The following is a 26823-nucleotide window of genomic DNA, read 5'->3' as shown; positions in this document are numbered from 1 at the left end:
GCCCATGCACCAAAGGGTCCGGGATTTGATTTTTGGTTAAGGGCACATACCTAGGTTGTAGATTCCATCCCTGGCCCCAGTTGGGGTGCATTTGGAAGATAACCAATCGATGTGTCTCTCTCAAATTAATCTCTCTCTCTCTCTCTCTCTCTCTCTCTCTCTCTCTCTCTCTTCCTTCCTTCTCTTCCTCTCTCTGTCCCTTCTACTCTCTCTAAAAAGCAATGGGAAAAAATCCTCTGGTAAGGATTAACAAAAACTGTTTTAACCAATCTCTTTCCCCTCACTTTTCTAAAAACAGAAACCAAAAAAAAAAAAAGAGAGAGAATCTACACACACACACACACACACACACACACACACACACACACACGAATAATTTTTAAAAAGAAAAACACTGACACAGTTGCACATATCATAAGGAAACATTTTCCCTAAGAGATTTAATTGCAATGCAGACAACTAGAAAATTAATTAATGCTATAAAAATATTATGTCTAAAAATGAAGATCATCATAGTTCATTAAAATGTTTTATATACCTAATACTAAAATCTTAAACAGATTCACTAATGGCTTTAGCCTCAGTCCTCTGTTCTTTTATGAACTACAACCTTAATTACTAGCTTATCCATTCACTCTCTCCTATACCCTAATGACTCTCAAATCTTATCCAGCCTCAATCTCTCTCAAGCCCCAGTTTTCCCTCCCATATTTATAGTAAAGGTTCTCAACTGGAAACTGAAGAGGTAGCAATGGGAGTCAAAAAAGAGAACAAAGAAAGCAATTGTGGTATAAGAGGATCATCTCCTTCAAGCTCCGGTCCCCCAACCCCAAACCTTTGAAATGTCTTTAACAAGCCCTGGACAGGTAGCTAAGTGGATTAGAGCATGGTCCCAATACACAATACGCCAAGGTTGCTGGTTAGATCACTGGTCAGGGCATATAGAAGAATCAACCAATGAATGAATAAATAAGTAGAACAGCAAACAAATCTTGTTCTCTCTCCCTCTTTCTCTCCCTGTCTCTGTCCCCTCAGGAGTTCGACCATGAGACCAGGAGTTCAATCACTCGCTATGAAGTGCGCTGACCACCAGGGGGTTGCTCACAACATGGCAGCCGACCAGGGGAGGCGATGGGGCGCTGAAAGAGTGAGGGAAGGAGGAGGCAGGGAGGCAGGGAGGCAGGGAGGCGGAGAATCTGATCGGCCCTGATTGCCAGCCAGGCCTAGGGACCTTACCCAGGCACGAATTTCATGCACCGGGCCTCTAGTATTCTATAATCTTGCACTGTCTTGTAAGGAGACCTTGTTGATTTTCCTACTTCTAGATTCCTCCATTTACAATTCACTTACATAATTCTGTCCAGGCTCATCTTCCTAACATTCATGTTTCCTATAATTACCATCCTGTTTAAGAATCATCAAAAGTTTCCTGCTACAAAGAGAATTGCATGCAAATGCTTAAGGTTTATAGCCTCATTTCCTCCACTCTCACCCACATTCTTCAATACTACTCTAGTCAACCAGTTCTCCTTGCTAATATGATAACAATATTATCCTTGACATGCAGCTATTTATATTTTATCCATATTTCAGGGCTTAGTTTAAGTTCTCTCCTCCACTTTTCCTATGTCAACTTATATTAATTTTATCCTGAATTCCTAAAGCACTTCTGGGCAATTTACTTAGCTACTCCAATTGTTTCCTAATTGATCTGTATGCCTTCTTAAGTCATGGAAAATGCCAAATAATGCACTTATAGTGTGTTCCCACACAACTGCCTTCCCCAAATGCCAGTTTTTAAATGGGCACTTAATATATTGATGTGTCATATTGAGTTATATTCAGTGATAAATAGGCAAAATGTATTATCAAGCTTCAAAAGCAAACTATTTAATTCAATAGCTATTCATATATCATCCTAATCAACACTGCAAGTTATATGCTAAATCTTATACCAAATTAGTTAATCAGGATGCCAACTGTAGTAGGTATTGAGGGAGACAAAAAGTAGTATAGCACATGGTTGCTCTCCCCAAAATGTTTATAATTTTTCTAGGGACATGCTTGAAATAATTTGAGTATAATAAAATATATGGTAAGGTATTAAATTCTGTGATAACTAATTAAAATGCCATATGATTACTAAACACAGTATTCTGAAATCTAAAAACTGGTAGATGTTTTAATATTTTTATTATAGTTGAAATGCAATCTTAAATTAGTTTCAAATATATCACATAATGATAAAACACTTATATACCTTAAAAGTAAACATCTGTCATTGTACAAAGTTATTCTGATATTATTGACATGCCCTATGTTGTATGTATTATAACATACTCATGACTTATTTTTTGTAGCTCTTAATCCCCTTCACTTTTTTCACCCGCCCCCCACTAACCTCCCCTCAGGCAATCACCAGTTTGTTTTCTGTATCTACTATCATTAAACCAATGAACAAAAAGCACTGGCAAGGATATAGAGAAAAGGGAATCCTAGTGCATTGTTGATCGTGCTGCAGACTGATGCAGCCACTGTGGAAAAGAGTATGGAGTTTCCTCAAAAAATTAAAAATGGAACTGCCTTTGACACAGCAATCCCACTTCTGGGGCTATATCCCAAGAATATCAAAACACCAAGCAGAAAGAATATAGGAACCCCTATGATCATTGCAACATTATTTACAATAGCCAAGATATGGAAACAGCCCAAGTGCCATCAGCAGATGAGTGGATAATAAAGCTGTGGTACATTTACACAATGGAATGCTACATATCTGTAAAAAAGAAGGAACTCTTACTCTTTCCAATAGCATAGAGGAAACTGGAGAGTATTATGCTAAACAAAATAAACCAGTCAGAGAAAGACAAATATTATCTGAAATCGAAAAAAATAAACTGACAAACAAAATGGAACCAGAATCATAGATACATGGAACAGACTGGCTGGTGCCCGAGAAGATGGGAGAGGGTGAATGGATAAAGAAGATGAAGGGATTAGCTAAAGAATATATATGCAACTCCATGGACACAGACAATAAGGTGATGAAGGCCAAGGGAGGGGGAGGTACAGACAGGTGGAGGTGGGCAAAGTGAGGGAGTATAGAGGACCTACAATTATGTGAACATTAAATTTTTTAAAATAAATATTACTAAATTGAAAAAAAAAGAAATCAGAACTCCAAAATCCTAATTAATATTGTATAACAGCTAGCCAAACACAACTTTTTAAATGATAATCATGAATTATTAGAACCCTATTCTCACCTGACACCTCACAAATTTTAAATTAAAATTCTATATTTTCATTTGTATTAAAATTGATAGATAATTAAAATTCTAAGCAGTATTAATTTTATATTAGCAGAATTTTTTAAAATAGCACTACTTACCATAAGTACACCATATGACCACCAATCAGCACTCTGGGAATGACCTCTCCTATTTACTACTTCAGGAGCCATATACTCCACCGTACCACAAAATGAGTAGGCCTTCTTTTCTTGATCTACTGATTCTTTGCTGAGTCCAAAATCTGTAATAACATTATTACACAAAAAAATATATCTGAAGATCTTCAGAAAATAGAAAATACCAAAAGAAACAAAATTATGTATTTAAACCTTAAAATTATTCATGGATGGACTGTAATTACTCTTAAGCTGTGATACAAATAATGGAAAATAGGCTGTATTTAATAATAAGAGCATTTAAAGATTTCTCAGTTACATATCATCTCAAAATATATTTTCATGTCTATACTTGAATATCATTCAACAATTTTGAGACAACAATAATTAACTCAAAGCTGTCATAATTTTTAAAATGTAAGACAAGAAAGAGATAATAACTTAAACTTTTTAAAATATTGAAAAAGTTTATTTTGCTTTGGCTTTGGTGTTTTCTATTTTTGTTTAAGGCCTTCAAAGAGCTAAAGGTATCAATACATAAAAATTTAATCTTATTTCTATGTATTAGCAATGAAAAAATAGAAGTTGAAATTTTAAAAATACCATTTATAATACACAACCCCCCCCACACACATACACACCCTTGAAATCCACAGGTCTAAATATAAAAAGTATATGCAAGATCTGTACAATGAAAACTTGAAACACTGATGTAAGAAATCAAAGTAGATCTAAGTATATGGAGAGATATGCTATGTGTATTGTATGGTTTGGAAGAGTTAATTCTGTTAAAGATGTCAATTCCCCCAAAACTGATCTAAAGTTTCAATTAAACTTTAATAAAATTCCAAGCAAGATTTATTTTCTAGAAATCAACAAGTTGAATTTAAAATTTATATTAAAAGATGAAGACAATAGAATAGCCAATTTTGAAAAAGAATAATAAAATCAAAAGACTTACATGAACTAACTTCCATACTTATTATAAACCTATAGTAAGCAAGACAGTGTGGTATCGAAGAAAAGTTAGACATATAGATACAAATAAATGAACAGGACAGTGTCCAAGAATAGACTGACACATATAGTCAGTTCTGCTATAATGCTTGTTTTAAAAATGCAAATTTTATCCAATGGAATTGATACATTAGGAAGCAATTTGAGGATAACACAAATTTGAATCTCAAATTTCATGTGTAATTTTGTTTGCAAGAAGCACTAGATAAAACACTAAAAAATTGCACCTAGCTGATCCAAGCCAAGTAGAAATACATACATACACACACCTCAAACATCTACCAACTATTTCAGCTCATCATGTGTGTATGAGTCATTCTGTTGACCTGTAGTGCTACACTTTCCTCTCAATTCCAGATAATCTACCCTCCACTACTTTACAATAACGTACAAATGACAAACTTTCTTATGTTAGCTCTACAAGCAAATTTAAAGATTTTTCAAGTGAAGGTAGCATGTTTATTGTAGTATTTATATAATCTTAATAATTTAGAACATGTCAAGCAATGCTATCATTTCTATTCATTTCCTATATTTCTTGAATGTGTCACTGGTTGTTTAGATTACTGCTAAACCTCTAACCCCATTTTTGCCATAAGCCCTATTCTTTTTATTATGCAATAATGCATAGTGCAATAATTTTTAAGATCACAGGTGTTTCATTATAATGGAACCGGCTACATATTTTAAATTGATTTCTGACAAAGGCTTAGAAGCAATTCCATGAAGAAATGTCAGTCTTTTCAACAAATGGTGCCAGAACAATAAGATATTGATATAAAAATACATCCTCAAACTATACATAAACATTAACTCAAAATTAATCACAGAACTAAATGTGAAATGTAAAACTTAAAGTTGTAAAATTTCCAAAAGTAATATAAGAGAAAATATTTGTGATCTTGGATTTGGAAAGAATTTCTTAGATACAACATTAAAAGTACAATTTATAAAAGAAAAATATTGAAAACTGAACTTTACGTAAATAAAAAAAAAACTGCTTTTCTAAAGTTATCATTCAGTAAATGTAAAAGAAGCTATATATTGGGAGAAAACATTTGCAATCACATATCTGATAAATGACTTGTACTTCAGAGTATATTAAACACTCAAAAATTCAATAATAAGAAAACAAACAATTTTTTTAAATGGAAGAAAGATCTGAACAGACACGTCTACAAAGAAATAAATACATGAGAAGATGATCAATATCATTAGTTATTAGGGAAATGCAAGTTAAAACCACAATGAGATACTACTACATGCCTATTAGTAGAGCTAAAATAAAAAATGCTGGCAGTAAAAATAATGGGTGGATACAAAGCAACTGGAGCTCTCATACATTGCTAGCGGGAATGCAAAATGGTACAGGCACATTGGAAAACATTTTGGAGGTTTCTCATTAAGGGAAACTTAAACTTACCACATGATGAAGCAATCCCACTTCTTTGGTATTTACTCAAGTGAAATAAATGTTAATGTTCACGTAAAACCTGTACATAAATACTAGTATTTATAGTGGCTTTATTCCTTACTGCTGAATTAAACAGGAAATAACCCAAATGCCCCTTGACTGGGGATCAAACAAACCATGGCACCATTATAAAATGGAGCACTACTCAGCAATTTTTTAAGAAGTTATTGATACATGCAACAATAAGGATGAATCTCAAATTTACTACATTAAGTAAATGAAGCCAAACTCAAAAGACTATATATGCTGAAGTCTATTTACATTGTGGAAAAGGAAAGCATAGTGCTAGAAAGCAGATTGGTTGTTGTCTATGGATAAAGAGAGGATTAACTAACTTATAATGGGGAAATTTGGAAGGGAGTGGTGGAACTTTTAATATCTTGATGGTGGTGATGGTTTTAAGTCTGTATGCATTTGTCAAAACTTTCAAAACTATATGTGAAAGAGTAATTTTTCTTAAACTCTATATTTTGAGACTACTGCAAATTTACTGCAGTTATATGAAATACTACAGAGATCCTGTTTACCCTTCACCCAGTTTCCCCCAAGGTGACATCTTACAAAAACTATATTACAATATCACAACCACAATATTGACAATGATGCTGACAAGATACAGAATAATTCCATCACCATAAGGATCCAAAGAGTAAGTTTTACTCTGTGTAAGTTATATCTTTATTCTATAAATAAAGAAAGTTCTAAGCCCAAATTGTTTTATAAATAAAATATCAACATTAATACTTAATTTTCGAGGCCCTAGAAACTTATTTCTTAATCATGCTCAATATTTTCATTGAATTGAAATAAGCCAGTCAGTGAAAGATAAATACCACATGATCTCACTCATTTGTGGAATAAGAAAAACATTATAAACTGATGAACAAAAATAGATACAGAGGCAAAGAAGCATTGAACAGACTCTCAAACTACAGTGGGAAGGCAGGGGAGGGAGAGGGGGTAAGAGATCAACCAAAGCACTTGTATGCATCATATAAGCATAACCAATGGACGCAAAACACTGGGTGAGGGCATGTGCTGTGTGTGTGTGTGGGGGGGGGGGGGCGGGTAGGAGAGGCCTGGGAGAAGTCAATGGGGAAAAAATAAGACATAAGTGCTACTATTTGTAATACTTTAAACAATAAACATTTTTTTAAAAAAAGGTAAAAAAAGGAAAAATAACTATTTTTGTATAACTGAATATATTATGATTTTCAGTGTATTTTTAAAAATATTTTCAATGTCCTACTATGTTATTTCTCTACATTTTGTAAATTTTTAAACTCTACACAACCAATTTCAAAAGTAAATGTAGTAAAAGTTCATCTTCAAGTTCAGTTCAGCTGAATATGACAAGCCTGTTGAGAAGAACATTGACATTGTTGGACATTCCAGAGAGAAGAAAGGGAAGGGAATTTTCTTATCCTTTATTACTTTTCAGAGATTTATACCACTTCACAGAGGGCTTTTGTGGTACTATTTCTAAAAAAAATGATATTTAACACTAGAATTTGCTCAGCAATGAACTGAACATTTATTTCACAATATTAAGGGTTAGCTACAAGATTTTAAAAAGATACATTAATCCGTGGTTTTTCCAAGTACTAATTTGAAATAAAAATAAAATATATAAATCAGCTAAATAAAGGTTTTTTTGGTGGTGGGGGCCACAGGGCAGTATATTTGTGCAACCATAAGGACTGTTTACTGAGACTTTAAATTTTAAAAGCACACCCAGAACAAAACAATTTAATGAGTATGTACTATTAGTAAAGGTAATCTCAGTGATTAATTTGAAAATATCAATAAAAATACTTAAAATTATTTTCTTATATATACATTTTCTCTTAAATATTCAGCTAAAGCACAATGTGATTTAAATTTCTGACGTTGTATATATTCTTTCCTCTTTATAGAAATTACTCTTGAATTATGCCCCTCAGAAAACATATAACTGTAACCACAGACAGTTCAAATCAATTGTGTGTTCAACTTATAATTTGTAATGGCATATTATGAGTAAACATTTTTATAAACCAGTGAAGTCATATTATACAGTTTTTATATAGAGTAGTGGGGGTATTAGATAAAAAAAAATTAAGACATAAATACATTATAAATAACATACTAGCAAATATACAGATATGTTGTGGGTATCCACACTCATTCCACTCCAGTACTTCTGCTATACAAGCATAATCTTAGTATGAGGTACATCACGGCCAAAGCACAGTGATATCATGGAACCTTTCTACAGTCCACTGACATTCACAGCAACCTGTTAAACATTAGATTAATTCTTGTATCTGGAGTAATTTAAAGTGTACTTGTAAAAATTAAGGTATTGCCCTCTACTAAGATTATTCTGGGGAAACTCAGAAAGCTGATGAAGGCCCTACTTAGATGAGACACTCCTAAATCATTATACCCCACTGCTATAAATGATAAATAGTTATTAATCTGGTATTTTTGAGTATAGTATTCAAAAATAGAAAGAAAGAAATATAAAGAGAAAGAAAGAAAGAGGGCATGAAGGAGGGAACAGCAAGAAAGGAAAGGAAGAAAAAGAAGACAAGAAAGAGAAAGAAAGGAAGACATAATGGAAAATTGAAGAATAAAAATTATTCTTAAAATACTTGCTGTGAATGGTCACACTTTAACCAATATTATTGGAATGTTGAGAGGTTAAATCTGTAAGTTTATTACTCATTACACAACTCTGAATTAGGTTATAATCATAAAACAGTATAAATTATCTAATGTGTTTTACTGCTGACATTTTAAAGATACTCAATTAAAAAAATTTTTGTATGCATGCATATAAGCCTAAAGAATGGACACAGACAACAGGGGGGTGAGGATATGAGTGGGGGAGATAGGGGGTTAATGAGGGGATAAGGACACATATGTAATACCTTAATCAATAAAGAAATAAAAAAAATAAGTATACATATATAGGCATTTTCCAAGATGGCTGCAGAATAGGTGGAAGGTACACTCAGCTCCTTCTAGCGCTAAACCAGATTTACAGCTAAATTACAGAGCAATCAACCCAAATAACAAAAATGAAGGTCAGCTGAACAGGAATATTATATGCAAGGATTAATAGAAGAAGCTACATAGAGACTGGTAAGAAGGGCAAAGATGTGGAGAGGACTGGCCCCTGCATTCATGTGTGGTAGCTGAGAAGCTGAAGGGAAAGCTGCAAAAGTCCCCCATGAGGAGCATGGGCTCCCAACTCCATGATGGGACCCACAACCCAGAGCACCAAGGCCTGTTGAAAAAAAGCCTACATAGCATCTAGCAGTAAATTAGTGGGGACTCTGTCTGCAGGGAAGAGGAGGTCTCCTAGAATGCTAACACACAGGAGCTGGTTCTCTGGCACTAATCCGGGGGTCTGGAAGAGGGAAGGTGACTCAGGGCATATAGCCATCATAAAGAGAAAAGCTGAGTGACAGAGCCCCAAAGAGAGATCTGAAGGGTCCACTAATAAGGTCTCAGTCCTGAGTCAACATCCCACACCACTCTCAGGTACCATATTCCCAGGGTTAGGCACTCTTATTCTTACACAGCCTGGGGGAGTGCACTAACAGTTCTCCACTTACTGGTGATACCACCCTACCAAGCTTGAGTCCGGCAGAAAGGCTTGTTGGCTGCAACCGACAGGGACATTTGGTGGGCCTTTCTCTGGAGAAACTACAGGCAGACACTCAGACAGACACTGAACTGTGGGGCTTAGGAATGGTGGCCAGTCTTCCCCACCAACCTATATGCTCAGCCAGCACCACTCCCAACGGAATACAGTTTTGTTCTATCTTCCCAAGTCCAGGTGGCTGCAACCTGCTGATCTCAATTCCACTGGGGAAGGAAGGGCCACCAAGAGTTGGGACATTTGGAGCACATATCCCTCAGAAGCTCCAGTCTGGGGCTCAAGTGGGTGAAGTTTGCCCTGCTCCAGCAGGCTTGGCTGGCACCTCCCTTAATGGAAGAATATCTTGAACTGGTTCCCAAGTCCCAGTGGCTCCATCCTGCTGAGCTCAGTTCCATGGGGGGAAGTGAACTCCACTGATAACTGGGACCTTTGAAGAATGTCTCACTCAGAGCCCTCATCTGAGTCTCTAACAGCAGCTCCAGAGCAAAGGAGAGGCAAGAAGCTTGCCTGCCTCCCACCGGGTTAGCCAGCAACACCCCAAAATAAGACTGCCTTGATCTGTTTTCAACAGATCTCAATGGACCCACTCTACTGAGCTCAGCTCAGTGGGAGGAAGGGAATTCTGCTAAGAGATGGGACTTCTGGAGTGGGTCTCCCTCACAGGCTCCAATCCGGAGTTCAAGTGGGCAGGCTATGCAATTAAAGGGAGGCATGGAGTTTGACCCTGCTCCTGCAAGATAACTCAGAACCACCTCCAATAGAGGACAGTTTCTATTTGTTTTCCCAAGTTCCAGTGCCCCTACCCTGCTCAGCTTACTCCTGTCATGGGGAGAGCTGGCTGCTCCCAACCTAAACTGATGGTGCACTCCTCCTGGGGGAGCTAGAGTTGGAGACTCTATCAGAGACTGAGTGGTATGGCTCTGAAGAAAGGACCACATTCTCTTCAGTGAGGGCCTGACCATGCTGTCTCCAAGTAGAGGACCCTACTAACACTGTACTCCATACCCAGTCACCCAGCCCTACAGAGCTTGCACCCTGTGGAATGGACAGTGGGGCATGGTCAGCTTGGGCCCACTATACAGTCTTTCTTCAAAAGGCTATAGATTAACTTCAGGCGACCTCAGGGGGTGATGGAGTAGCCAGCAGGTGAATGCCAACCTCAGAAAACCTTGAATTATTTATTGATATGTCCCCAACTCACAGCTGCATGAAGCCAACCCATGTAAACAGCTTGGCCCCTCCCACACAAAACCAGATGGAGTAGATGCTACCACAATCAGTGAATAGAATGTTAGCTTAAGGCAGTTTATGCACAATGTCTGACATGACCTGTATTTGAACCCATGACCTACGTAGGCCAAGAACTAACACTAACAGTGGTGGGCTTCAAACAACATCAGAGCTTGACCCAATAACCCAAACAAACAGCAGAAACAAAGGGGGACTACAGCTAGCACCAGACCCTGCATGAAACAACTCTGCTTTTGGGGGCAACCCCTGAACAGAAACTCAGACACAGTTAGTGAGGCCTATCCTTATAGGCAGGTAGCCTGAGGGTTAACTCCAACCAAGAACAGGCCAACAGTATTAAAGAGTCAACTACAACAGAATGGGCTACATAAGCCACCCGAGGAATATTTCTGGAGCACTAACCTTAGGTGATCTAGAAGATAGTACTATTGAGACTCACAAGGTACCTACATCAGAGAGCCCTTATAACAAGCTTTGGAGTCACAGTAGATATACCTAATACACAGAGTCAAACACAAAAATGGAAAGACAAATATGACCCAAATGCCAAGATACCATATGCATAGTTGAAAACAATGGTTATAAGGATGCTCAAGGACCTTAGGGAAAGAATGAATGTTCTCAGTGAGAACTTAAAGAGGTAGTAAGTATTGAAAAGGAAATATAAAACATTTTTAAAAAGTCAGAAATGAAGAATAAAACATCTGAAATTAAGAATACACAATAGACTAGATAAAGCAGAGGATCAGACTGAATTAGCAATTTGGAGGACAATATAGCAGTAAGAACATAAGAAGAGAAACAATAAAAAAAGAGAATTAAAAAAATTAAGAAAGTCTAAGGGACCTTTGGGACAACATGCACATCATAAGGGTGCCAGAAGGAGAAGAGAGTGAGCACAAGATTGTGAACCTTTTTGAAGAAATAATGGCTGAAAACTTCCCTGATTTGATGAAGGAAAAAGACACACAAGTTTAGGAAGCACAGAGAGTCCCTATAAAGATGAAACCAAAGAGGCCTATACCAAGACACATCATAATTAAAATGGTAATGGTTAAAGACAAAGAGACAAGCTTAAAAGCAGCAAGGAGGGGGACAGTTAGTTACCTACAGGGAACTCCCATAAGATTGTCAGCTGATTTATCAACAGACACACTTCAGGTAAGAAGGGATTGGCATGACATATTCAAAGTGGTGAAAACCAAAGACCTATTCCCAAGACTACTTTACCTAGCAAGGCTAACATTTAAATTGAAAGAGAAATAAAGAGCTTCCCAGAAAAAAAGGAGTTCATTACCACCAAGCCAATATTGCAAAGAATGTTAAAGGTTTTTCTTAAGAAGGAGAAGAAGACAAAGACTAAGATGAAGACGAAGATGAAGACAAAGAGGAAGAAGAGAACAAAAGAAATAGAGGAACAGAAGTATAAAAAAATGGCAATAAACAAGTACCTGTTAATACTTTAAATGTGAAGGGATTAAATGATCCAATAAAAAGACAGAGTAGCTGAACGGATAAGAAAACATGACCAAAATATATACTGTCTAAAAGAGACCCACCTCAAAACAAAAGATACACAGAGTGAAAGTGCAGGGTTGAAAAAAATACTCCATGTAAATGGAAACTAAAAACAAAAACAAAAACCAGGATAGCATTAGCTATATCTGACAAAACAGACTTCAAAACAAAGGCCACAATGAGACAAAAAGGTCACTATAGGGAGGAAAAATGGCAACTGAATTGGCAGACATGTCCTGCCCCTTCTCCCAGAGCAGACAGAAGGAGCAACTAAAAGGAATAACATTCACCCAGAATTGGTGAAGTAGACACAGGTGGTGAGACAATTCACAGGAAGGGCAGAGGAAGCCTGAAGAATGGTATAATCAGGGATCTGGACTGGAGAGAGATGCATGGCCAAAGGGCCAAGAGGGTCAGAAGGAAGCTGCAATGCACCAAGTCCATGTCCCGTGGATACAGGCATAACATCCGAAGGTGGAGAAGAAGTCCACAGGACTGCTGGCAGCTGGGGAATCTAGATCTAAGTCCACAGCTGCAAGAGGCTGTGCCCAGAGAGGTGGCCTGAAGAGATGCCCAAGCCGAGTGGTGCCAGGGGGAGAGAAACTCAAAGTCACATGGTTGTTTTGCCTCTGTTTTGTCTTTGCTTTTATTTACTAAACCCAGTTCATAAAACCTTTCAATTACAAACATTCATCCAAGGCTGCTATGCAGGTGGAGGTGTGTATTTGTGGAGTATTGGGAGAGGTTGTGGAGGAGAGCAGGACAGGGAGAGGTGACCAGGAATCCAGCACTGAGACATTCCTGACCCTCCAAACCTAAACAGCCATTTTTCTCCTGAAGAGCTAGCCCCTTTCAGCAGCCTCAAGGCAGCTAATACAGCCACACCCAGCCTACACCCTGAGCTTTACAAAAGGCACAAAGACTCTGAATAGCCCCAAAAAGCCCTCAGGGACTGGGTTGAAGAGGGGCCTTTCAGTCCTGGAAAGAAACATAGCACCACCCACATAGAAAGCCCTGTCAGAAACAGATGCTTCAGTGATTAAGATTGATAGCAGGTAGACAGGCAAAGCAGGAAGATTGGTCCCACCTGCTTGCAGCTAAGGCTGTGGAGATAGACACAAATAGAGCAGTGGTGGATGACTTGGAACTTCAACACAGTGTTGACTACCTAACAGGAAACTGAGAAGTGGCAGACAGAACAGAAGAGTGGGGTCTTAAAGCAGCCCCCATGGGGCATTAAAACTCACCTGAAGCGAACAATACTTTGCTATTTTATGTTTTATCTTTTATTTAAACCTTTTTTTTCTTCTTATTGTATTATTTATTCTTCATTCTATTTTTTATTTTGTTTTATTTTAACTTATTTTTTTATTTTTTTCCATCCTTCTCTTCCTCAATTCTCCCTCTTTCATTCTGTTTTCTCTTTTACTGTGCCTGCTTTAGTTTTTCTGTTTCCTTTCTTTTTACACCTTGTTAAAAATTGATCTTCTTTATCTGTTTTATTGACATGTTATTATTATTGTAATCTCTGTTGGCTTACTCAAATATCTAATTCCCTCTAACCTGCTCCAAATCCATGCACCCTTCTCCTTTCTCTTTCTTCGCTAGTCAATTCTTTCTTTTATCCTTGTTTATCCTCTCCTCTCTTACTCTCTTCTTCTCCTAATTGTTTAATTAGTTTTGCACACTAAACTAAGCTTACCTGCTCTCTCCTGTATTCTCCTTTTCCAAAAAATGAATAAATGACTAAATTAATTTTTGTTTTATCTTTATATTTATTTATTCTTATTTATTTTATTTATTTATTTTTCTTTTCTCATCAACTCATTATCTTTCTGCCTCCTCTATACTGAACCGGGGTCCTACTCCTATTCATTCAGTTCCTTAATCTTACTTTCTGTATATAAGCTCTGCCTCTACAGATTCTGTCCTTCCCTTTTATCTGGGTGTTTGTTGTTTGCATTTTTTGGTTTGTTTTGTGGTGTTTTCTCCCCATACATTTTTTTCTTCTTTTTACTTTCTATCTTACCTTTCTTTCTTTTCTCAATATCATTCTTGCTCTTTTCTCTCTCCTAATTCTCTTTTCTCTGGTGGTCACTTTTATTGGGGTTATTGGTGTCGTGAGTACATTCATGTTTTATTCCCTTTGTGTCATGTCTTGCCAAGTTGTAATTTGTGCTGTTCAGTCAATGTCGTAGAGAGGGAGGCACATAAACAGACACGTGAGAGGAGACTGCATCCACAAATGGGACAATAACACTAAAGACCAAAATACACCACGAGAACCTAAATATCCCAAGTAGGGGGCATCTCCAGAATACCCAGCCTAGAAGTTCTGAGAGATTACATCACTGGGTCCCACAAACCATCCTAATATATAAAAACCCTGGGTCCATCACGAACAGAGGCTCGGCCAACCAGAAGTCAATCCTGCAGTCAGCGCTGGGTTGCCATGACGATCCAGCACTGACTGCTGAGGGGGCTGTGAATCAGGCCTAGAGAGTGGCCTGAAGAGAGAAGCAGGGTCTGATCCACAGCCTATGTGGCAGCTGTTGATCAGCACTTGCCTCTCTTTCTCTCTGGGCCAGGCCAGCTGCCGTGCCTCCATTTCTCTCCAGGCCTCCACCAGGGCTGCTGATCAGCCCCACCTTTTTGATCACTCTAACTGGCATAGAAACTGACCAATCAGAACCAAATCTGGGTGAAGAGTGAGGAGCTAATGGCTGCCTAGGACGCAGAGCTTTTGACGCTGACTAGCATAGAAACCGACCAATCAGAACCAAATCTAGGTGAACTGTGAGGAGCCAATGGCTGCCTAGGAGGCGGAGCTTTTGATGCTGACTGGCATAGAAACTGACCAATTAGAACCAAATTGGCGGGCAGGGGAGAGCAGTTGGGGGCAACCAGGCCAGCAGGGGAGGGCAGTTGGGGGCAAGATCAGGCTGGCAGGGGAGGGCAGTTAGGGGCAATCAGCCAGGCAGAGGCCGTTAGGGGTGATCAGGCAAGCAGGCAGGTGAGTAGTTAGGAGCCAGTGGTCCCAGATCAGGCCTAAACCAGCAGTCAGACATCCTCCAAGGGGTCCCCGATTGTAGAGAGTGCAGGCTGGGCTGAAGGAACACCCCCCTCTGTGCATGAATTTCTTGCACCGGGCCACTAGTCTATTATAAAAGACAAACTAAAAAACAAAACAAAACTGAGTGGCATAGCATTTGATCTAATACATAGATACAATCACAAAGAAACAGCAAAAATGGGGAGACAAAGAACCCCCACACAAAAAAGGGAGGAGTCACCAGAAAAGGAAATAAACAAAATGGAGGCAAGCAATTTGCCAGAGAAAGAATTCAGAGCAATGGTTATAAGGACGCTGAAAAGGATGGAAGACAAATTCAACAACATGTGTAAGAATCAAGAGGAAATGAAGATTGACACAGATGCACATAAAGAACAGAATGGAAAGTTTCAACAGTAGACCAGAAGAAGCTGAAGAACACATTAGCGAGTTAAAGAAAGGGTAGAAAAAAACACCCAAACAGAGCAGCAAGTGGAAAGAAAACTTAAAAAGCAAAAGGAGACCCTAAGGGAAATTTGGAACAACACCAAATGAAACAATATTCTCATAATAGGGGTGCCAGAAGGAGAGGACTCTGAGCAAGGAATAGAAAACCTGTGTGAAGAAATGACAGAAAACATCCCTGATTTGGGGAAGAAAAAAGTCACACAAGTCCAACAAGCACACAGAGTGCCAAATAAGATGAACCCCAAAAGACCGACACCAAGACACATTATAATTAAAATTTCAAACATCAACGACAAAGTAAGAATCTTAAAGGCTGCCAGAGAGAAACAGAAATTTACCTACAAGGGATCTCCCATTAGACTATCAACTGATTTCTCAACAGAAACACATCAGGACAGAAAGGAATGGAATGAAATACACAAAGTGATGCAACGGAAGAGACTGACTCCAAGAATACTATACCCAGTAAGGCTATCATTCAACATTGAAGGTGAAATCAGGAGCTTCACAGAAAAAAAAAGTGCTAAGGAACTATATTACCACATATCCAGCAATGCAAGAAATGCTAAAGGGACTGCTGTAAAAAGAAGAAATAAAAAGGGAAGAAGGAACACCACATAAAGAATAAAAATGGCAACAAACAAGTACCTATCAATAATAAACTTAAATATAAATGAATTAAATGCTCCAATCAAAAGACATAGGATAGCTGAATGGATAAGAAAACATGACCCATTGTTGTAGTGTCAATCAGCAGCTAGATATGAGATGCCTTAATGAGCCAATTAATTAGGTGTCATTTTTATTGCACGTGGGTTCAGAGCAGAATATCTGTCAAATTCTGAACAAACACAGGAAGGAGTTTTCCATTTTTATAGCCTTCTAGGTCTTTGTGTAAGTTATTTTTGTAGACAGCTTGTAACCCTGAGTATATATCATATCTAACAAACATCTGTCATATCTATACAGACAACTTGTAACCTTGAGTACATATCATATCTATACATACATCTGTAACCTTGGATACATAATGAACAAACACTTGGCATGAATGAGAATATGGGAATTATTATCAGTATCAGTGTATCAGCCCCTGTAGATGGCTAGCTTGCAAGGTCAGACAGTTAAGTTTATCTTTTCTATTACTTAAGTTAAAAAACAAAGTCATTTTTACAGAATAAGAGACCATCTAAAAATAACAGAGTTGACTTATAGAACAAGGGACCAGCAAGGAACAGCAGAGAACTTCAAAACAGCAGTTTCAAACAGCAGTTTTCCCAAAAGAGGGATCATTACTATGCTTCATTCCCCACTGGTTTTATGTAAATGAGTCAAATCATTAACTCTTGTGGGTTATTGTTAGGGATGGGGTTGTTAACATTCTTAATCCACTCAGCTTTGAGGTTTCCTTTAACAAGTCCTATAAAGATAATTAATAACATGGCACACGTGAATGTTTTATCTTTAGATGATCCGAAGACTCCTGGATTCTCCATTTTGCCTGTGCTGCCTTGAGCTGAGTGTGATGAAGCAATGTAGGGATCCCTTCGACCTTGACTGTCGTAGGGGTAGTCAGGATGACGGTGTGTGGTCCCTTCCAGGTAGGAGTCAGTCCTTGGGTGGTTAATTTCTTTACCCAAACAGAGTCACCAGGGTGGAAGGGATGAATTGGATCAGAAGTTGGTACAGGCAGAGCATCTCGGGCGTACTTCCGGACTGCTCTTTGGGTGGACTGTAAAGCCTGTAAGGACTTGAGCAAAGACTGGTTATGGATTTCAGCTTTTATTATTTTTTTTCTAAATCTAGGGACTATTTCCTGGAGTAACTTTTTAGCTACTATGGTGGCTGTTTCTGTCTTAGTCGGGTAAGTCAGGGTCTGGAAGAGTCACTAGAATCTGTAGAGGTCCCACTGGTTTTTAGGGCAGCCTCCTGGGCCGCTTCGTCCATGGCTTGGTTCCCTCTTGCTTCTGGGGAGTCCCCTTTTTGGTGTCCCTTACAGTGGACAAATGCCACTACTTTGGATAGCCAGATGGCTTCTAGTAGAGCCAAAAATCTCTTCTTTATTTTTAATGTCCTTCCCGGCTGAAGTAAAAAATCCCCGTTCCTTGCAAATAGCATTGTGTACATGAGCTACTGCAAACGCATACCTGCCATCAGTATAAATTGTTACTGATTTGTCTTTTGCCCACCGGAGAGCCTGAATAAGGGCAATTAATTCTGCCTTTTGTGCTGACATCCCATGGGTGAGTGCCTGAGGCCAGATGGTTCGGTCTAAGCCCCTTATCTTATATACGTAGAAGTGGAAAGACTTGGTTACATCTGGTAGTGCCAGTTGGCCCATCGTCCTTGATCTGCTCATGTCTGTCTTCTGCCTAATATATTACCTCAAGGATCCTGGCTCTGAATTCTTTCAGGGAAAATGGACATCGGTAGGCTCCTCTGGCTACTTCCATGCTGAAGAGGGGCAAAGTTTTCTTTCAGAGCCAAGAGATCTTTGCTGTCTGTCAGAGGGATGATGAGGCCTGGGCACAGAAGGAGGTGGGCTTGTGACCTGGCGGAGACAAACTGTAACAAATAGTCCAGTAGAAGGGAAAGAAAACATTTTAGTTCTAATAACTTTTATTGAAATATAATTTTTCTCCTTAAAATTATCTATCTGTTTATTAAAAGAGCCAAATCAAGACTAATTTATCTATTGTATTTAATTTGGCCTGATTGTTTGCATAAACACAATAAGAATGGTAACTGACTACCTTTGCTGGAATTTCATGATTGAGTCTTAATGTGCCTGTAGGGCCGGGAAGCCATCCAGCTGCCATCAGGCTTGCCTGCAGTATCTGCTAAGTTAGGTGAATTCCTCACCTGCAGTGGCTCTACCTGGGCCCATGCCCTAGGCCAGTGGTTGGCAAACTGCGGCTCGCAAGCCACATGCGGCTCGCGAGCCGCGGTTTGCCGCTCTGTTGACTAATGAGTTTGCCGACCACTGCACTAGACTCTCCATTCCAATAATTACCGGCTGTTGTTGTTCCTTGTGAGTAAGCCCCTACCCCAGTGGTCGGCAAACTCATTAATCAACAAAGCAGCAAACCGTGGCTCACGAGCCACATGTGGTTCGCGAGCCGCAGTTTGCCAACCACTGCCCTAAGCTTTAAGGCCCATTTCAGTAGCCCTCCTACTCCTTGAGGTCTAGAGTGTGTGGGGGTTCTGCAGGGACGCAGAGGTACCCTTATTGCTCCCCTTCTACTCTGACCAACTGCCAACTATGGTAGGGTATGGGCCTAACTCTCCAGCACCATTTATTTTCAGGGCTACCAAGTAGGATACCAGGCCTTTTCAGTGGCACTCTTATTGGCTTCAAGTCTTCAGAGGTCAGATAGGGCTCTTTAAAACATGATATTCCAGTCAAAGTTTTCGGTCAATAAAACCACTATTGGAAACTGGTCTTATTGAATTTATGCAAAGAAATGCATTGCCATGATTCATTTATTAAGTATTGACAAATTTCGGAGGAATTACATAAGGAGAAAAATATACTGTCCTGCTTTAAGATCTTCTGATTTTCTTTGCCCATTTGGGCACCTGCCCCTGCCCTTTGGGCAGCTAGGTGCCCTTCACTTCTTTTGGGATTCAACCCTATATAACCCTCTTCCAGGACAGCTAACATAGGGCCATAACAATGATGCTTAGTGTGGGAAACTGGACATTTGCCATTTACTCCCAAAGACTACTAAAGTTTGTAGACCTACATAGGTCTATAGTAATTGGTGGCAGCTGTATTCAGATCTGTAAGATAATCAAAGGTTAATATAACATATTGGCATAATGAAGTACAATATTGGCACTGTGGCCACTTTAGGCACCTAAATTTTCTGTTACCAAACATGACACACGCTAGGGCTATAAAAACATTTCAGGGAGGTGACTAAAGTCCATTTTTGACCTTTCTACACAAAGAAAAATTGTCCTTGTCTCTCTGGAGCCATGTTCATGAGAAGAAGGCATCATCCAAGTCCATCATGTAGGGCATTGCTCTAATGCCATGTAGGGTGATCTATGCTCTTGGCTATAACCGGCACCTGGGAGTGTAGCAGGGGAGTTACTTTGCACAGTTCTCTGTAAGCCACTGTCAGGGCTTGTGTGCGATGGTCAGTTCTTCTCTCTAGCTGTAAACACAGTATGTCCAATTTCCCTAAAATGTATTATGGCCCGGGAGAAAGTTGTTTGCTGCACACAGGCAGCTTAACCCCTATACAACCGGGCTTGCAACTCTGCCCAGCAAACTTGAAAGTCCTGAAGGCTCTCTGGTCTATGGAGAGTGCCTTTCCTTTACCCTCTCCTGCCTTGCCATCCCTTTGGCTCTAAGCAGTAAGCTAAACACAGCCTGGGCTGCAGGGAGAGACAAGTTTGTACATTGCAAAGTGCTCCTGCAGTGGTGGCTTGGGCTTCAGGCCCTACTATGCCACCTGTCCTTCTTCCTGGTAGTGACTGTGGCCTCTACTGTGGTCCCTTGTAGGAATATGACATCTAGCCACCCCCCCCCCCAAGCAGGGGTTCTGCCCACCCCTTGGTCTAAGGGGTTAACTTTCTCCACTTCCCCAGGAGAGTTTAAAGTCCTGAGTCCTCCAGCTCAAAAGAATGTCTTTTCTCCCAACTCCTTTCAGTACCAGAAACTGCTGCTGAAGTCTTAACCCTTTCAGTACATTTGCAACCAGGAAACTTTTACTAGCTCTATTGATGGCTGCTTTCACAGATTGCAGGGCCCGTTGTTTGTCATTTTTATTTTTAATCAGTAAGTCAAATGTTTATGTCTTTTATTGTGTGGTAAAACACTCATAATTCATTGGGCAACAGCTCGGGTGTCAGATCACTGCCTGGCATCCCCCACTTTCTCGCTGCTGCTGCTTCTTCCAGAGGCTGCAGGTGACTCAGGCATCTAGCCCCTCCGCCTTCTTTCACCGGGATCTCAGTGGCTGAATCTTTGGTTTGCCTAGCAACCAGCTTTAAATCACTAGGGTGGCTGCGGACTTCAGCTGTCTCTCCTCTGCTTGGCTCCTGGGAGTTTAGTTTTTTTTTTCCCAAGTCACGTCTGCCCCTGTCCTGACTGTTGTTTTTTTTCTTGCTACTAAAACCTTGTTTTGTCCCTTCTTATTACATACATAACCTTTATAAACTTCACACTTTCAAATTAGCCTTCAAACCTTTCTATGTTCTTCAAAAATATATAACTATGCTTTAGATCTTCTATTAAGTATCTTTATTTTAATATTTTTCTTTTTCCTTTGAAATGTATTAGAATTCCTTATTCTTAGAAACCTTAATTATTCAATGATTATCAAAAGTAAACCGTCAGCATTTCTTAAATTAATATTCATGAATATACTTTAAATATATTTTTGCTTTCAAGAAAAATGTACCTTAATAACCTTGAGATTTGGTCTTGACTATAGAATTAATTCATTTCTAGTAAGGGAAATAAAATATTATATTTTAAAGTTTATTTGCTGAACATTCTCACGCAGCCCAAGAAGCACCCACCCAGTAACCCCACCCTGCCAGGCTCGGAGATAGGAACCTTTTAATCTGGCTGGACAGTGAGATTTTCTCTATGTGTATTGGAAGGGTTAAAGGGAATAAAATGGGGCAGAGAAAGATTTATAGTGCTTTGCAGAATGTTTGTGGCTTTGAAGAAACCAGCCAGCAAAAATCAACAAAAACTTATCTCTCCCTGCTTTCCCCACTGACACCCCCCAACTTTCTGCATTAACCATTTACTCTGTCCTTAGTAGGGGAAACTAGGCAAGTGGTCTGAGATCCTGTATATCCAGGCTTTTTACACTTAAGAACACATTCTTCTCTCTGTAACAGCTGCTCTTCCTTCTAGATTTTTCCTTCTTTATTCTAAGCCCTCAGAGGATCTCAAGTCCTCCTTCTTTACTATTTTTGATCTCTCCAACTATCTCCCTGTCCCCCAGCCCAGGGTTCCTCTATCTCAGCAGGCTGAGAGCCTACCACCCTACCCAGAAAATCCCACAGCTACTACCCCATCTCACACCCACTTCGGAACAGTTTTTGGTTTTCTTCCTCCCCCACTTTGGCACCAGCCCCAAAGTGCCCCCTTCAGGAGATTGCTGGTGCCAAATCTGGCTTCATGCCCAGGACCACGCAGATACCCTCCACTGGCGGCCCCCCCTCTAGTTAGAATGGGTGCTGTCCCTGACAGAGACCCACTGTAAATTTATCAGGAAGGGCAGGCAGGTCACAGGTCTCAGGACCACATGATTTTCTGCTTGCTAGAAGGACTGAAAAAGGCAGCCCACAAAGCAGTTCATTATGAGAAGTTAGCAGATATCACCCAGGAAAGTCATAAAAATCTGGTAGTCTTTCTCTTTCACCTTACACAAGCCATAAGAAAATGTACTAATCTTAACCCCATAAGCCTTAGTTCCACCTCAGCTGGCCTGTGCAGGACTATGATGTCACAGGCAGGGGCAGGGCCCTGTAACTCTCTCTGCCCTACCGAGTTTAGCAAGTCCTGCCTCTCTTTTTGCCCTTGGAATCTCTATCAGCCAGAGGAGATAAGAAAACTGTAAATAACAAGTTCTTTGTTCCTTGAAATTTTTATAGCTTTTTACTACTTTGTTGCAAATAGTTAATTGGAAAGACTTTTCTCTTGCTTTTTCTTACAAGCAATCTTGGGACCTAGCCAGCCTTTGTTATAACCTTCTCTGGGCTACACCCTTCACAAATTTATACCTTTAAATCAACCCCAGAATTCCAAAATGTTAACCTAATACAGCAAAATCACAAATCAGGGAAGAGAAAACCAAAGCCCCTACTATACAACCATAGACAGAAGTTTTATTAGCTAAGCAGGCCCATTCCATCTCTGACAGTGAGCAAAAAACTCCTGAGAAAAAAAGAAATCCCAGCAGCTGCTTGGGGATTTTTGCAGTCTGTCAGAGCACTCATCATTAAATAAATCAAATGTTTTAGCCAGACAAGTCAACAGCAGTACAGAATAACACAAAGTGGCTTTCACTTTTATGCAGGATCTCACACTTACATTTATAGACCAGTTAATGAACAGATAATTATGCCGAGACAGACAGACAAACATCTGCACTCACACTTTTTCAGCAGATAAGCACTCTTGGGAGTTAAGCAGATAACCAAAACACTGCCCACCTCCCCCAATGGACATGGGCACACTCCTGGCACCCACACCTCAAGACAATGTTCTCGACCAACGTCTCAGTGAGAACCTACCAGAGAAGTTAAGACTGCATCCAGTCATCTTCTTGGTAGCAAGATTACTAGTCCCAAGCAAACAAACAGAAAAGTGAACTCAAAATTCCTTAATCGAATTTGAATTCTCTTCTCTGGAGGCTTTTTCTGATGACTCCAAAAGAATGCAGGGTCATCTCAGGTGTCCTGGAACTTCATCAGGTGGTACCTCCCCCTAGAGATCCTCAGGGCCTGGCAACCAGGCAGGGGAGGCCGTCTGTCCCAGGTGTTTGAGACCAGGTGCCAATAGGCACCTATCTCTTACCTCGCTGGAGTCTCCAAATGTTGTATTGTTAATCAGTGAGCTAGATATGAGATGCCTTAATGAGACAATTAATTAGGAGTCATTTTTATTGCACGCAGGTTCAGAGCAGAATATCTCTGTCAAATTCTGAACAAACACAGGAAGGAGTATTCCCTTTTTATAGCCTTCTAGGTCTTTGTGTAAGTTATTTTTGTAAACAGCTTGTAACCTTGAGTATGTATCAGATAATATCTAACAAACATCTGTCATATCTATACAGACAACTTGTAACCTTGAGTACATATCATATCTATACAGACATCTGTAACCTTGGATACATAATGAACTAACACTTGGCATGAGAATATGGGAATTATTATCAGTATCAGTGTATCAGCCTCTGTAGATGGCTAGCTTGCAAGGTCAGACAGTTAAGTTTATCTTATCTATTATTTAAGTTAAAAAACAAAGTCATTTTTACAGAATAAGAGACCATCTAAAAATAACAGAGTTGACTTATGGAACAAGGGACTAGCAAGAAATAGAAGAAAACTTCAAAACAGCTGTTTGAAACAGCAGTTTTCCCAAAGGAGGGATCATTACTATGCTTCACCATATATTTGCTGTCTACAAGAGACCCACCTCATAACAAAAGACTCAAATAGACTGATAGTCAAGGGATGGAAAACATATTTCTGACAAATGGAAATAAAAAAAAAAGCTGGTGTAGCAATACTTACTCTGACAAAATAGACTTCAAAGTGAAGGTTGTAACAGGAGATAAGTAGGGCCACTTCATAATAATAAAGGAAACAATTCAATAAGAGGATATAACTCTGGTAAACATATATGCACCCAATGTAGAAGCACCCAACTACATAAAAAAAAAAACACTCTGGAAGATATCAAAGGAGAGATCAAAAGGAATACAATCATACTACTGGACTTTATTACCCCATTGAAACCAAGGGATGAATACTCTAAATAAAAAAAATCAGCAAAGAAACTGCAATCCTAAATGGCTCACTAGATCAGATTGAACTAATTGACATCTTCAGAACATTTCACCCCAAACCTATATTCTTCTCAAGTACACATGGGAAATGTTCAAAGATAGCCCACATATTGGGACAAGCAAAACCGCTTCAAATTCAAGAAAACAGAAATCCTATCAAGCATCAGCTTAAATCGAAATGGCATAAAATTAGAAATCAACTACAATAAAAACAATGAAAAAAATCAAGAGGCTAAATAGGATGCTATTAACCAATTATTGAGTTACCAAAGACATCAAAGAAGAAATAAAAAGCATCCTGGAAACAAATGACAATGAAAACACAACAATATAAAATCTATGGGACAAAATGAAAGCAGTCTTGAGAGGAAAGTTCATACCTCTACGGCCTACCTTAAAAAAAATAAAAACAAGAGAAAATGTTAATACATTATCTAGCCCTACAAGTTAAAGAGTTAGAAAGAGATCAACAAAAAAAGCCCAGAGTAAGCAGAAGGAAGGAAATATTAAAGATCAGAGTGCAAATGAGCAACAGAGAGACAAAAACAAAAATAAAAACAAAATACAAAAGATCAATAGAACCAAGAGCCAATTCTTTGAAAGGATAAAAAAGATTGATGAACCTCTAGCCAGGCTCACCATGAAACAAAGAGAAAGGACCCAAATAAAGAAAAGCAGAAATGAAAGAGGTGAAGTAAAAATTGACCCCACAGACAAAGGAGTGTAAAAAAATACTATGAACAACTCTACTCCAATAAACTGAACAAACCTAGATGAGATGGACATATTCCTGAAAAAATACAGTATTCCAAAACTCAATCAGGAAGAAACAAAAAACCTAAATAGGCCAATAATATTGAAGCAGTAATCAAAAAACTTTCATCAAACAAAAGCCCGGGTCCAGAAGGCTTCCCAGGGGAGTATTACGAAACATTCAAAGAAAAAGGAAAACCTATCCTACTCAGACTATTCCAAAAAATTCAAGAGGAAGGCACATTTCCAAGGTCTTTCTATGAAGCCAGCATTACCCTAATTTCAAAACCAGATAAAAACACTACAAAGAAAGAAAACTACAGATCAATATCCTTGATGAACATAGATGCTATAATCCTCAACAAAATTCTAGCAAATCAGATCCAGCATTACATAAGAAAGATCATACAACATGACCAAGTGAGATTAATTCCGGGAATGCAAGGCTGGTACAATATCCACAAATAAATAAACATTATACAACACATAAACAAATGGAGAGACAAAAGCACTTAATCATATCAATTGATGCAAAAAAGGAATTTGACAAATCCAACAACTTTTCTTGTTAAAAACTCTCAGCAAAATGTGAATAGAGGGACCATACCTCAACGTAATAAAAGCCTTATATGACAAGCCTACAGCCAACATCATACTCAATGGGAAAAAAACCTAAAACCATTTCCCCTAAGAAAAGAAACAAGACAGGGATGCCCACTCTCACCACTCCTGTTTGACACAGTAAGTACTGGAAGTTCTAGTCATAGCAATCAGACAAGAAGAAGGAGTAAAAGGCATCCATATTAGAAAAGAAGTAAAACTGTCATTATTCGTAGATGAGATAATACTGTTCATAGAAAACCCTAAAGACTCCATCAAAAAACTACTAGACTGAATAAATGAATATGGCATGCATATAAACATAACCAATGGACACAGACATCAGGGGGGTGAAGGAATAAACGGGGGGTGAGGGGCAAGGGAGGATTAAGGACACATATGTAATACCTAAATCAATAAAGAAAAATGAATAAATAAAATGAATATGGTAATGTAGCAGAATACAAAATTAATACCCAGAAATTTATGGCTTTTTTATACACCAATAATGAACTCACAGAAAGAGAAACTAAAAAAAAAAAAATCCCATTTCCCATTGCAACAAAAAAAAATTAAGATACCTAGGAATAAACTTAACTAAGGAGGTAAAAGACTATACTCAAAAAAACTACATGACATTAAAAAAAGAGATAGAACAAGACATAAACAAATGGAAGAATATAACATGTTCATGGGTTGGTAGAATCAACATCATTAAAATGTCCATACTACCCAAAGCAATCTACAGATTTAATGCAATCCCCATTGAAATACCAATGGCATATTTCAAAGACCTAAAACAAACTCGCCAAAAATTCATTTGGAATTAATAAAGACCCCAAATAACCTCAGAAATCCTGAGAAAGAAGAACAAAGTTGGAGGGATCACTATACCAGATATCAAGCTATATTACCAAGCCACGTTTCTCAAAACTGCCTAGTACTGGCACAATAACAGACAGATAGACCAATGGAACAGAACAGAGAACCCAGAAATTGACCCAAGCCATTATGCTCAATAAATATTTGACAAAGGAGGCAAGATCATACAATGAAGTCAAGACAATCTCTTCAATAAATGGTGTT

At 38.8% G+C, this 26823-nt stretch overlaps 1 protein-coding gene across 1 annotated transcript in view; it reads right to left on the bottom strand.

Annotated features, from left to right (window-relative positions):
• Positions 1-26823, bottom strand: part of RPS6KA6 (ribosomal protein S6 kinase A6) — a 198315-nt gene that overhangs the window by 76607 nt on the left and 94885 nt on the right. Inside the window, exon 9 of the mRNA XM_080652561.1 lies at positions 3392-3534. Within this exon, the coding sequence (XP_080508687.1) occupies positions 3392-3534 (143 nt within the window). The remainder of the gene's footprint in view (positions 1-3391; positions 3535-26823) is intronic.

Source organism: Plecotus auritus (assembly GCF_963455305.1).
Source record: "Plecotus auritus genome assembly, chromosome: X".
NCBI lineage: Eukaryota > Metazoa > Chordata > Mammalia > Chiroptera > Vespertilionidae > Plecotus > Plecotus auritus.
Note: the sequence above shows the minus strand (reverse complement) of the source record. Positions and strands in the feature narration are given on the sequence as shown.